The sequence below is a fragment of the Drosophila rhopaloa genome, unplaced genomic scaffold (genome assembly GCF_018152115.1).
Source record: "Drosophila rhopaloa isolate 14029-0021.01 unplaced genomic scaffold, ASM1815211v1 contig_3, whole genome shotgun sequence".
Classification (NCBI taxonomy): domain Eukaryota; kingdom Metazoa; phylum Arthropoda; class Insecta; order Diptera; family Drosophilidae; genus Drosophila; species Drosophila rhopaloa.
Genome location: NW_025335123.1, coordinates 6,849,069 through 6,861,901, shown reverse-complemented (window position 1 = coordinate 6,861,901; position 12,833 = coordinate 6,849,069). Strand labels below are relative to the sequence as shown.

General features: G+C 42.1%; 1 protein-coding gene across 1 annotated transcript in view; it reads left to right on the top strand.

Moving 5' to 3' along the window:
* The first annotated feature begins 219 nt into the window (after nucleotides 1-219).
* LOC108044250 (cyclin-dependent kinase 11B) overlaps nucleotides 220-12,833 on the top strand; it is a 94,543-nt gene continuing 81,929 nt past the window's right edge. Inside the window, exons 1-2 of the mRNA XM_017123185.2 lie at nucleotides 220-296; nucleotides 2,751-3,036. Of these exons, the coding sequence (XP_016978674.1) occupies nucleotides 2,772-3,036 (265 nt within the window). The 5' untranslated portion in view covers nucleotides 220-296; nucleotides 2,751-2,771. The remainder of the gene's footprint in view (nucleotides 297-2,750; nucleotides 3,037-12,833) is intronic.

Below are 12,833 nucleotides of genomic sequence, written 5' to 3'. Positions count from 1 at the left end.
TGGACTGGGACCAGGGGACATTGTTGGTGGGGCCGCGGGGAGGTCCCGCCCCGCAACAAACGGCGCAGCGGCGACGGCGGCGGCGGCGCAACTGCATGGATAATGCGAAGCCGAGTGGAGCCGAAGCACATGGCCGAGCGGAGCCGAAGGGGCAGCGTCGCTGCCGCGCCGGCCTTATAATTCACCACGCGAGCAGCAGGAGGCACAGTCGTCGACCGGCTTTCGCAGCGTGCGCCTCGTAACGGGACTTCAGCCGAGATCCTTGCTCCGTTCCAAGCCAACTGCCGATAGCGAACGTAAGCCAAACGCTGTCAACACGTGTGGCGACTCGAGTCCTTTTTGTTTACGTGACAAGGATCGCTTGCTGTTGTTGCTCGTGGGCGGCTTATTGGATTTTGATTGGGAACGGGATGGGCTAGGACCGCCGCCGTCCGTCCCTCGTTGTTTTGTATTTTTTTGTTGAGTGAAACTTGAAACGCTTGTGCGCGCGAAAAGGAGTGAAAAGTTATTAATCATTAAAGGACATTTATGTCGCGTGCTGTCACACGCACACACACACACACACACACACGCGCGCCCAAAGAAAATATTTGCCGCAAAATTTAGTTTGTTTCGTGGGTTTTTTTTTTTGTTTCTCGGCTGCGGGTCGCCGACGCTTACGAAATAATTTATTTGCCCTCATGCAGACAAGCAGCGTCGCATAATATTTATTTTTGGGCTTTCGAGTGGATGCTCTGTGAATGAGGGGTGGCTGAGTGGGTAAGAATGAATGGCCGAGTGCAGTGAACAGTGTTTTCCTGCGGTTTTCGCCGAATAAATGACAGATCTCAAAGTGAATCCTAAAGGAAGAACTGGCCTTGTGTTCCATTGAAAAGCACTCAGTCGAAAGATTTTAGCGCTGTTGCTTGGCCAATTTTGAAATTAAATTCCAGTTTCGACAATGTAGTGGAAACTCACTTTATTCTGCAGTTTCGACAAAAAATCACTAATTTGCATACCCCCTAATTTATTCGGACTCGTGAATATCTTAAGTGATTATTTTATTTATGGCTTCTGTTTAATGTGATAATAACATCTTTTAATTTTGCAATTATAATTTTCAAGTACAAAATAATACTCTTGCTGGAAATGTTTATATGTATTAAATACTTAACTCTAAAAACACCTTTCCAAAAGGCATCATGTTTCAACTTTTAGTCAGTAAAAAAAAAATAGTTTAAAATTTTGATTTCTTGCTCATTTTATAATTAATAATTAAATACAAAAAAGTTTAACATTTTTTGTTTGTGGAGTTTTCGTCTATCGTTTTAGTTTGGTGTTGTGTTAAATCTTATTAATTTATCATAATTATTTTATGTATTGTGAATGAATGCATTTGTTAGATCAATTCCTATCGTTTTTTCTACTACCTACAAAACGTTGATTATTCAATTGATTTGGAATAATGCCCGCTGTCATCGCGATTCCAATTCACTTTGCACTCACTGAATTCCCGCGTTGGTGTCCCCACTTTTCCGGCCATAAACAGACTCGGAATCACTCCGATCGAATCCTCGCCAGATTGAGTGCGACTGTTTAAATCACCCGGCACACACTGCGAGTGGAGCGGCACTTTACGAGTGGATTGAATCATCCGGGTCACATGGAGACGTGAAGGACTTACGAGCATCGCGAGTACCCGTAGGTAGTACGCGAAACCAGGACAGCACTGTCAAAAATACCTAGCTGCCAAACTTCTTTTGTTTTACGAAAAATCAGCAACTCCTGCTTTTTTAAGTCGAATATATTTTAATTCATTTAAAGGCTGTGAATTTCACCCATAAGACTATCTTGGTCGGTCAGATTTTCCATTACCTAGTTTTCAAATAAAATAGTATTCAAATTATTGACCCAAATGTAACTGTTATGATAAGATATTGACAAAAGCAATGTTTTCTCCTATACCTTTTTATAAACTTTAAAGTAGGCAAGTCCATAAACACTTTTCTAAACTCTATAAAAGTTCATATGGTGTTTTCAGTTTTAAAACTGAACTTGCAGGAATTTTTTTCCGTGTGGGATTTGGGATTGGAGTGGGGCTGGATTGGATTTGATCACCCCGCTTGGGCGCTGACACAGCTGTTAATATAAATTCTCGCTGTCTGTTGCGATTCGCTTTGGCAACGATTTATGAAAATTGAAGTCTTTGTTTTATTATCCCGGACACGGCAATGGCAATGGCAATGGCAACGACAATGGACGGAGATGGAGGTGGACTCGCAGGCGGAGGCGGAGATGGATTCCGTATTGGAGTTGGAGTTGGAGTCGCGTCTCCTTTGTTGCCATTTGCTCAATATTTTATGCAAAACAGACTAGCCTTCCGACCCCGCCCCTTGGCGGCATTGATTTACAGGCAAAAGGTAGCAGGTTACCCTCCCCAAAGCGACCTACTTTGATTTCGTTGGCCGTGTTTAGAGTTCATATTTGTGCGTTGTCGATTTTTCGTGTAATGTCCTTCGTCGTGCTGTGTATGTGTTTAATTCTTTTTTTTGCATTTCTCCCTTTTGTTTGCCTTTTGCCGGCTTCGATTTGGCCAGGCCCCCAGAAATTCCCATTCGAATGGCTGCCCATAATTCAATTTTAGTTTTAATTTCCGCTCTCGGGCGTAAATTGCATTTGCATACTAATACATCAGGGGGTGGATTGGGTGTAGTGTGTGTGTGTGTGTGTGTGTGTGACACGGACTCAAATTCGGCAATCCAAATACGCAGATAGACCGCATTCGATCCGAGATGTCGGAGCTGAAGCCACGAGCCAGTCCCGCGCCCATGCTACTCCTCCTGCTGGCCATCGTCCTGCCCCAGCAGGTGCCCCTCGTCGCCGGAGGGTCCTGCCGCGAGGCGCAGCTCTGCTGCACCGGCCGCGACTCGTCCTGCGTCGTCCAGAAGGCCCCGATCAACGCCATCATCGAGGACCTCAGCGACAAGCCCTGCTACTGCGACCACGCCTGCCTCAAGCTCGGCGACTGCTGCGACGACTTCAAGGACCACTGCGGAGGTGAGTGCCACACATTTGCCAGTGCAAGGACACGGAAAGCGTTACAAAGGCCACACGCCTTTTACTTGAGTTTGAGGCGTTTGTCATATCAGTATGCATTTCCAATGACTTGCAAACAGCCGAGGGCTTAGAACTATACACTTCTATGTTGACCAAATCAATAAATACCTTGTACCAATATGAATTTTCAATTAAAAACCAAACACTTCCATTATAAATAGGTTGTAGGCAAGTTGCCATATGGGAATGCATTTTTCATGATTCGTAAACCGTAAAGGGCTATACAAAATTTAAAGCAAACAGATCAAAAAGTAAACTAAAATGTCAAATAATTATGAATTCTTTATCACATGTGTACAAGGTAAAAGATATTTATTGAAATTTTTCTCCTCGAAAGACCCAATTTTCCCTTTAAATTAGGGTGAAGTTAAATTAACTAGTTAATTATTTAAAGCTTTCTTTTAGGACTTTAATGTTTTAAAAAAGTTTTAATAATTTAAAATTTTTGCATTTCTCAAGTGTCTTATTCGGATTTAGCCGCAGAGAATAAAGACATACGTTATTCAGTCATTGGGTTCGGTTATTATATGAACCAAAATTTACAATCTTATAAATAGTACAATCTGTGTTTGTTTTTATTTGTTACTTAATATCATTATTAGCTTGGTTGAATTTATCTTTGCATGTGATTAAAATACTTTGTGCAAAGAATAACTCGAAAATAAATTATAATGCATTTGTTTGCGTTTCCCCAAAATAAAGTTAAAATTAGTTTTTCAGATTACAAAACAACTCAGCTCACTGGTAGTTCCCGATTGTGATTGAACAGCGTAATTGCGATTGTTTTGATGGGCAAGGGCGAAATTTTAATTTGCAGTTTGTTTTTTTTTCAAACGCAATTCCAGACGAGAGTTCATTATCAATGCCTAAACGTAAGTGATGGGCAAACTTTGGCCAGCACACACACACACCCACCCACCCGCAACTCCCACTTCCATCCAGATTGAACGCGAAATCCCCGACATGACTGCGGATGCATACATGTGTGTGTGTGTGTGTGTGTGTGTGTGGGAACTACTGTATAGGGGTGGGGGAGGGGGGATTGGCCCGCAGACATACGCAACTAGGACTATGGTCGTAAAAAGGCCAACCTAATGGCCACATCCCGGGCTAAGAGTCTGCATTCATGGCTCGTTGGGTCCACATGGCCTGCGTGCGAGTGTGCGTGTGTGCGTGTGTGCGTGTGTGTACAGATACAATTTGTTCTTCTGCCTTGCTTCCTTTTTTTTTTTTTTTTTTTTTTTTTGGAAAGTACAATAGCTAAAGGGCTTTAATTTTATTACATACAGCAAATAAAGTCAACGAACATGCGGCGGCCTTCCAAATTAAATAAGACGCCGGCACGAGAGGCGCAGAAGGGGGGGGAATGGGGGATGGGGGATGCACTGCCGGAGATAGGGACTTGGGCTGAAGTTGGAATTCCTCGTGCCAGCTGCGGCTACAAGTTGGGAGATGGCAAAAATAAAAATGCCAACAATATAAAGGCAAACTACCAGCAGCAAACAGGGACAGCTCGAGTCGGAGAAGGTTCCCCCAAATTGGAAGCCGCAGAAGGCGCCGCCGAAAGTTTACTTAGTTTTGCATTAAACTTGATTTCATTTCCCAGCGCACTATTGCGCGATCTCCGCTCACCAATTAAAACGTCTCAGAAGCACACTGCCACTGGAAAAGCAAACTCCAAGCCCATCTTGGCTTCAAAAGCTGGCATAAACACGGCCGTAGACAAAGCCGGATCCGTCGACAATGGAGACGCGATGCCCGGCAGACAATGACACACAACACGCCGCCCGGCAATCATTTGATTTGCCTGTTGACTGGCTGCCAGAACGCAGGATGGCAGGATGGCAGGATGGCAGGAGGGGGGTATCAGGAGGAGGGGGCGGAGGTGGAGGCGGTCTGGCTGAAAGGATACCGCATCCACCCACCCATCAAGAAGAAAGGTGCGGCCAAGGCCAACAGGAGAAATTCAAGCTGTCTGAAAAGTGAGTGGTAGTAAATGGCAGCCAAGAGCAAAAGCAGTTGTGTTCCGACATGATACACTGAGGGAAACAAGCGGAACAGCAATGCGCTTAGAACAGCTTACAATTTAACTTATTACTTGCTAACTCTTAAGGAAGTTAATCTTCAATTGATTTTACACATTTTCTCAGAAGTTTGCAAAGCATTTAAAGAAGTGTCTTTCTTAGTTTATTTATCATTTTAAAGCTTAAATAAATTTAAAACAAAATTATTAATCACTTTTTAATGTGGAAAGCAAAAAAAAATGTTTATTAAATCAGTAAGTTTTTCAAATTAAATGTTTTAAATTGTGCATTCCTAAAGAATACAACTATTTTTGTTCAGTTTTTCTCTTCTTATAAACTTTTGATTTGGAATGGATGTTTATGGATGAAATCCAAACTAATTCCTTGCCTTTTGGGTAGGAACCTAATTCAAGTTGCAAAGATATCAGTATTGGTAGATCAGCCACATTGAAAACTAAATAAATGTATTAGTAAATACTTATTTCAACATCAAGATGTGTAACGACTAATCGTTAATGAGGAAATTCCTGCAGTAAAGTAATATCAGCTAATTGAAAATAATTTAGATTAAATACCTTAAAGCCCCTGCGAATGAACCCTTGCGTACATAATCGGTATTCAAATAAATTCTCTTTAAGCGCTCCTTCAGACTTTCCCTTCATCTTGGCCTTTGTTTCTGTGTTGGCCCCCACTTTGCCCACTTGCCTTTGGGTCTGCCTGGCTGCTTCCAAGATTGAGGCAGAACGTCTATAACTACCAATTAAGTTGGTAAATATATAGTCTTGCAAACATGAGAAACACAGACAGAGAAGGCGGAACACACAGGGGGGCTGGAGGATGGTGCAAAGTAAAAGAAATGCGCATGAAGCGATAAATGTCAAGTTAAAAAGGAGACAACAAGGTTCGAGGGGGTCGTAAAGTTCCCGGCCAAAGGGTCCAAGGACTGGGCTTACATTATAGGCCATCGTGATCGGATCTTCCACGGATAACCATCACACCACCCCCTCCCCCACCTCCCCCCGCACTAATTCCCAGTTACATATGCTCTTCTCCGCTGGCGGCTCAATCAATCAAAGTCGTCTTTGTGACGGAATAAATGAATGTAGCCACGGCAGATAACATTCCGGATGCGTATATTGATTCCAAATCGGCACGGACTATGTCGACCTCCCCTTCCCCCCTCCCCCCCCCCCCTCAGCCCTGGCCATTAAGGAGCCTATGTGGTAGCATGCAACAAATGGTCAACAAAACTGTCGACCGACCATTCATTAGGGAAACGGCGAGCATAGGCAACTCATCAAACTCCCATAATTCACGCTAATTAGTTCGACGAGAGGCAACAGGCGATGTGGTGGTGTCCTTGCTCCGTGTCCTGCGTCGCGGATGTCCTGGACGTCCTGGATGCTCTGCACTCCCACGGCTGTTCTTTCCCCGAGCCGCCCTTTTTTATTATCGCATTTCACGCGTAATTGATGACAACCATTTGAATGTGTCTGGCTGTCTCGGCTTGTGTGACCTTTTGCCCCGCGGAACGTTCGGTGGTCAGCGGGGTGGGGGGTCCTCGTAAAAAAGTTGTAAAAACTGAAAGAGCCGTTTGAATCAACTGTATTGGACCGCTGAAGCGGATATGCTCTGCCACTCTAGGAACAGTTTCCGAAATAAATAATTATTTGTAAACGATTTAGATTAAGCCATTCATCTTTATTAAATTATGCCATAGGAAATATACATATAATAACAACAACAACAGTTTGTTTGGCAAAGCCAAAAAAAATTGTCATGAAATAAATTTTTAAAATGTTCAAGACACAATTGAATAGGCAGTTTAATGAAACTTTAAAAGAGCTTTAGTATTTGTTCATGAAAAATTAAATTGCATAGTATTGGTTTTCTGGTTAAAAGCTTGCATTTAACTCCACATTTTTAAGAGCTATGTAATAGATTAACTTTATAAGTATTTCCAAGTCTCAAGAGTTTTATTAATAGACACACCTTTGATATGTTTGATGCGAAGCTTTCGGGGACAGGTTCAATTTGGAATGACCGAGCAGAGGTCTCTGATTTCTGGAAGGGATCAGGGTTGGGGTGGGGCTCCACTTATTCTTGACCATTGTCTCCTCCGGTTTCTTTCGTTCACTCTGTGTCGAGGCCAAAGAAAGCCAGTTGAAAGCGTGAGAGTTAGGTAAATGAAACACATTTGCGTCAGGACTTATCAAATCAAATAAATCAGTGGAGAATAAAGGAACTGAAGGCGCACAAGTGCCGCAAACGAAAGGATAAAGGGCAATCCCCGACGACTCCTTCCGTTGTCCTGGCAGGAATCCGGGCTTTTCATCTTCGGGTCGGGTTGGCGGAGCACTCAGCTCCTGCGGCGGATTAGGGAGATCATCGTTTGAGCGATGACAGCGATCAAAACTTTCGACAAGCCCATCGGCCGCTAAACACAAAATTGACAGCCAGCGGGCCGTAATGAATGGAATGGCTTTCAAAACCGGATTTAAGTATTAATTATATTCAAACTGCCTCCACTCATGTGGCGAAGCTGACGACGTGCAAACAATGGACGGGTTTGGATATTTGGGGCGTGGGGTTTGGGGTTTGGTCCGGGTCGACGCTTGTGTGCCGGCTTAGTGATAATATTGTAATTATGTTTAATTGAAATGTTCCCAAATGCGAGACAGTATTTAGGCCAACTAAATACTCGCCCAAATCTTTCGGCCCGGCAAACTTTGAGCAGCTTATTAATTTCATTCAGCGTGGATTAATCGCACTTGATGCCGGGCCATCAATTTCTGGGCATGTCAGTCATGTTTCGAAGTTCGTCGTTTGGTTTAATTGCTATTAGAGGCTCTTTATCGCCTGTTTTTGTCCTAGTTAACAATCGCTTTGACATGCAGTTAACATAATGCTCTCCACTCGAGGGACATGTTTTTCGAGGCTATTGGGAAAGTGGTCCGCAGCTATGGCTAAAGTTTAAATATTCTGCTGAAATTAATTTTCTTTTGTCTTTGGCTATACAGCCCAATTTGTATAGTTATTTAGGACCTTGTAAAACATTTCCAATAGAGCCCAACTGTATTGATTGGATATTTTTTCTTTGGCTGGCGTTTTTTAAATCGAACATATTTTAAAATGTTTGTATTTTCCAAAAATATCGGTTCCTTTTATAATATAACATAAAATAAAAGCAATTGTACAGAGGAAGTGTACAGTTTAAATTCAAAAGGTTAATAGTAAAATTTGTAAGGCTAAGTTTAAAAAGGGTATTTTGGGGTCACATTCGAATTTGCAGTATTTGTAATTGGCTTAACAAGCTGTGTTCAATAATTCAGTTTCATTAAAGGTATAAGTATAACATATTAATTTCTTAGTGTTTTTTTTTTTTGACAAATGACACTACCACACTTTGACCTCTAAATTCGATATAAGTTAACAGAACACAACTTTATATCCGAACAATAATTAAAGCGTCCCAATCAAAAATTCTTAAGCTTCATGACATTTGACGACATGTATCAGAACAATGTATTTACTAAGTAAATTCGAAGCTTCGCTCATAAGTTTTAATTAAAAATGAAACTCTAACAATAAAAATTGTTTATACTAGACCGTAAAAACCAAAAATAATAAACAATGCAAAACGAAATTTTAATGATGTCTGGATCAGAGTGTTTCCATTTCGGTGCCTTCACTTTCCTCGCGAGCCTTGGGGAGTGTGGGTCACCATTCAATTTTGGGATATCTGATCCTCTTCCCACCGCCCACAACTAATAACCTGAAACTATTGCGACAGTAATAGAGCGGTGACTGAGCACTTGTGGCGGGGTCGAAGGATGGAGTCCTGGCCCCGGGGGCTCGGGGCTTATCCCCATCCGCAGTTCAGCCATGACTGGCGAATCACCTCCTCCGTGCATCTGTGCCGAGTCGCTTACTCACCTTTTGCGTCTGTGTCAATGTTGATTTTTTGCTACTTGCGCTGCCGTCGTTGCCAACGACAGGCCAAAGTCAAACGCAATTTAACAAAAAATCAACGTGAATGTAAATTGAAACTCGGGCTGACTGCTCCACATCCAGAGCACGGAGGGACGGTGGGGCAGGGGGGCATAGGGGGACCTAGGGACAGAAGGACACAAGGACACACGGACACGACACTTAAGCCGGCGAACTGCATCACTTCTGGCCGATCCTTGGCCGCCCTTTCGACCCCTCCTCCACGCACTCCTTCGCCGCTGAGTGAGTGTGCGTTAAAAAGCAATTTCTTGGCTCTTGTGCGAGGACGATGGTGGTGGCCGAGTCTGGTGCATTATTGCCACCTCCCATCCACATCCACATCCACGTCCACGTCCACATCCACATCCACGACCACTTCTCCTGCTTTCCCCACTTACTCCTTGGCTGCTTTTTTGGCATAATAAATGATGTCAAATTAATTAAATCGACGACAGTCGCTGACTGCAAAGGAAGTTGCATGTTTGTTTGATGGGGAACGATGGCATCCGAATGGATTGCCGGGCGGAGCTGGGGCATCCTGTTCCGACCTCATCCTGTTTGCCGGTGATTCAACAACAGCGACAGTATCTCAATTGCACTTGAAATCGGATATGAGCGCGGCTCTGATTAAAAGCAAATTTTATATGGATTTAATTAAAGCGAAAAGGTTATCCAGCACACACGATCTAGCCGGTTTGTGGCGAGGGGGAAGGGGGGATGGGGGGGTGTTGGTGCAGCCGGAGGACCTCGATAAGCCTTCTCCCCGAGCACTTGGCCCCAAAAGGTATGCTACGCTTTTAGCTAGTTTCGGTGGCCTGGCAATCGGCACATTTCGAGAAACTTCACAATCGAGTTGGAATTCGAATCGTGAACACTTCTTCTTTAGTTATATTATTGCACTGGAAGCGTATTCAAATTTGTAATGTATTTATTTTCCTTTTCTGTATATAAAATCTATAAGCCGTATTTAAGTAATAGTTTTAGTCATTTGTAATATACATAAGTTGTTTTAAATTTACAATAACTTAAAAAAAAAAGTGAATTCTAAGAGTCGAAATACTTCTAATTACAAATCTGTCTGCCAAAAGTATCTATATTACCAGATGTTTTATACAGAACTAAACTTATAATAATCATAAAATACGTTACACAAAATGGCTGAATGAACTAAGTAATGAATAGGGTTTAGGGTCTTTAGGAAACGGTAAGAAATGTATACTCATTTATTAATGTTAGTAATACGAAAATCAAAAATGAATGCTGGGTATCAATGGTTCGGTTCGTTGGCTTATCCTGTTTCACATTGTTTGGCTCGGCAGACGCTTAATTGGGAATTTTCCTTAGCAAATGCTTTGACTAATGAGTTTTTGAGCAAGTGGGCAAGACAAAGGAAATGGAAATGGAAAGGAGCGGAAAAGGGAAAGAGTGCGAGTGAAATAGGGACGGAGGGATGGAGGGTTGAAGGGATGGAGAGAAAAAGAAAAGCAATGACAATAGTAAGCACGGATTGAGCTGGTCGAAAGGAAAAGCGGAGCAGGGTTTCCCGACCTGGTAAAAAAAAGTCGGCCGGCAAATGCACAGCTACAAAGGGGGAAGTACATACACACACACACACACCCACCCACCCACACGGCACTCACACACCCACAAACGACCTTGACTAAGCACGAACGTTGTTTATTGTTTCTGTTGTTGTCCTTTTTTGAGCCAACTTGCTCTACTCTGATTCCCGGCTTTGTTGCTGTAGTTGTAGTTGTAGTTGTAGTTGTACTTGTAATTAGTGCATGTTACATTTGAAAGGATATTAATTATTTTGATGGCGTGCAAGTGCCAGCTTTCCTTGTCCCTCCTTTTTTGACATTTGGCCCCACATGCAGCATCCCCACTTCCTACCCCCTCCCCCCACCCCCACTGCACCACTTCTCCGCAGGACTAGTTTTGAGTATTATTTTCATTAGTTTCGTTTTCCTGGCTTCCCGCTCTTCTTACTTATTTTGTTATTCGGCCATTTCGGCTTCATTTCGTTTCCGTTTTGGCCCAGTTCCGTTGGCACTGGGCCAAGATCCGAGGAGCCAGGTCCTCAAGAGCACGATGTCCTAACACGGAACTGGGCCAAAGTTAATTAGGCAAAGCACCAGAGTCACATGTGCCCCCCAAATCACTGACCAATATTTTATGTACGGGCGCCGACCGACGAGGCAGTCGATTTAAAATTAAAGCAATTATTTCAGGTCCTGAATAATTTTATTATATAATGCCACTTTAGCCCAGTAATTATATTGTAAATTATCTTGTATTTATCAGGGACTGAATATAATTATAATTGAATATTTTATTTCTAAATGACTACTGTGATTTTTAATTATGTAATTTGTGATTTGTGATTTTTATTTATGGCCACAAAGTGTAGACAAATTAGCCAAATTGAGAAATACATAAATGCCTTATAAATTTCCAAGGACATGCTTCGTTCAAGGGTAAGATTAGGTTTTTAAAAGCTTCCATTAAAATTTGACAGATTTTAAAAGTTCATCTAATGCGAATTTGTTCGTTTTTATTGGCAAGATAAAAGCTTTTTTAATGGCCAAGCTAAATTTGGTAATTTTGTTGATCCTTTGGTAAATATTTGATGAACTACAAGGACAAATTTGATAGTTTTGAGTTGGCTTGCAAAAGCTTGAGTAGTGTGATGGCAATATCTCGATTCCAGTCGGATCTCTTTCCTCTTCGTCCGCGGAACTCATTCATTTTTTAATTTTCCCATGGATCCTCTTATCGAAGTTTACTCGCGTGCATACTCGTACGATATTTTCAATCAGCGTACAAAATATTTATTGTGTGTTCTTTCGGGAAACTCGTTGCGCCAAGCAATCAGGCAGCCATCCACTCTAGCTAATGGCCTTTTTCTGTTTCTGCTCCGCCTGTGAGTGGGCTATGTGGCTATATGGCCGGGTGGCGTTACTTATTTGCATCGCACTTGTCATAACATGCACAACCAACAAAATTAAAAATCCACACCGCAATGGCGAAAGCAAACAGAGCGGTATGAGTGCCGTCGAGTGGCGGAAAGGGAATCGAATGCCGGCGAAAACACACGAATAATTGTTACTCAATCGCAATTGGGCAAACAATATGGTGCCCGCCAGCGGAAGTGCCGCGATTCATTTGCACTCCCCGAAACAATTGGGCAAACACTCGACTTTCGATGCGAGTGGAGTGGAGCCACCATTTGGAGCAAACCCCCCCCCCACTGGCACTCAGAAAATATAGTAATTATAAGCAAGTGTTCTTGTATATACAGTGCCTTTAAAAAATATCGCAATTTGTCCATATCCAAAGGGTAAAAGTAAGCTATTTTATTAAACATTACCTAGGAAGTAGTATTTGGCAAAAAAATATTACAACTTAAAAGTCAATTAAGCACCATAATGTTCTTCAAAATATAATAAGCTACCGATATCGCGACTCGATGCAATTAATTATTATTTGTCTTAGAACAGGACACACAAATCTTACACATTCCGATACATTAAATGAAATCACCCACCCTCAAGTTATTTAATCAGAAGTGTAAAATTTGAAGTAATATGAAAAAAGATAATAAATCTGAAAAATATACTTTGTAAAATTTAAGTTTTTTTATAGATGCCTTGTCTCTTCATCAGTAAATGAAAATTTCGGCTTTTTCTAAATCATAAATAGTATTTAAAGAATATTCTGACA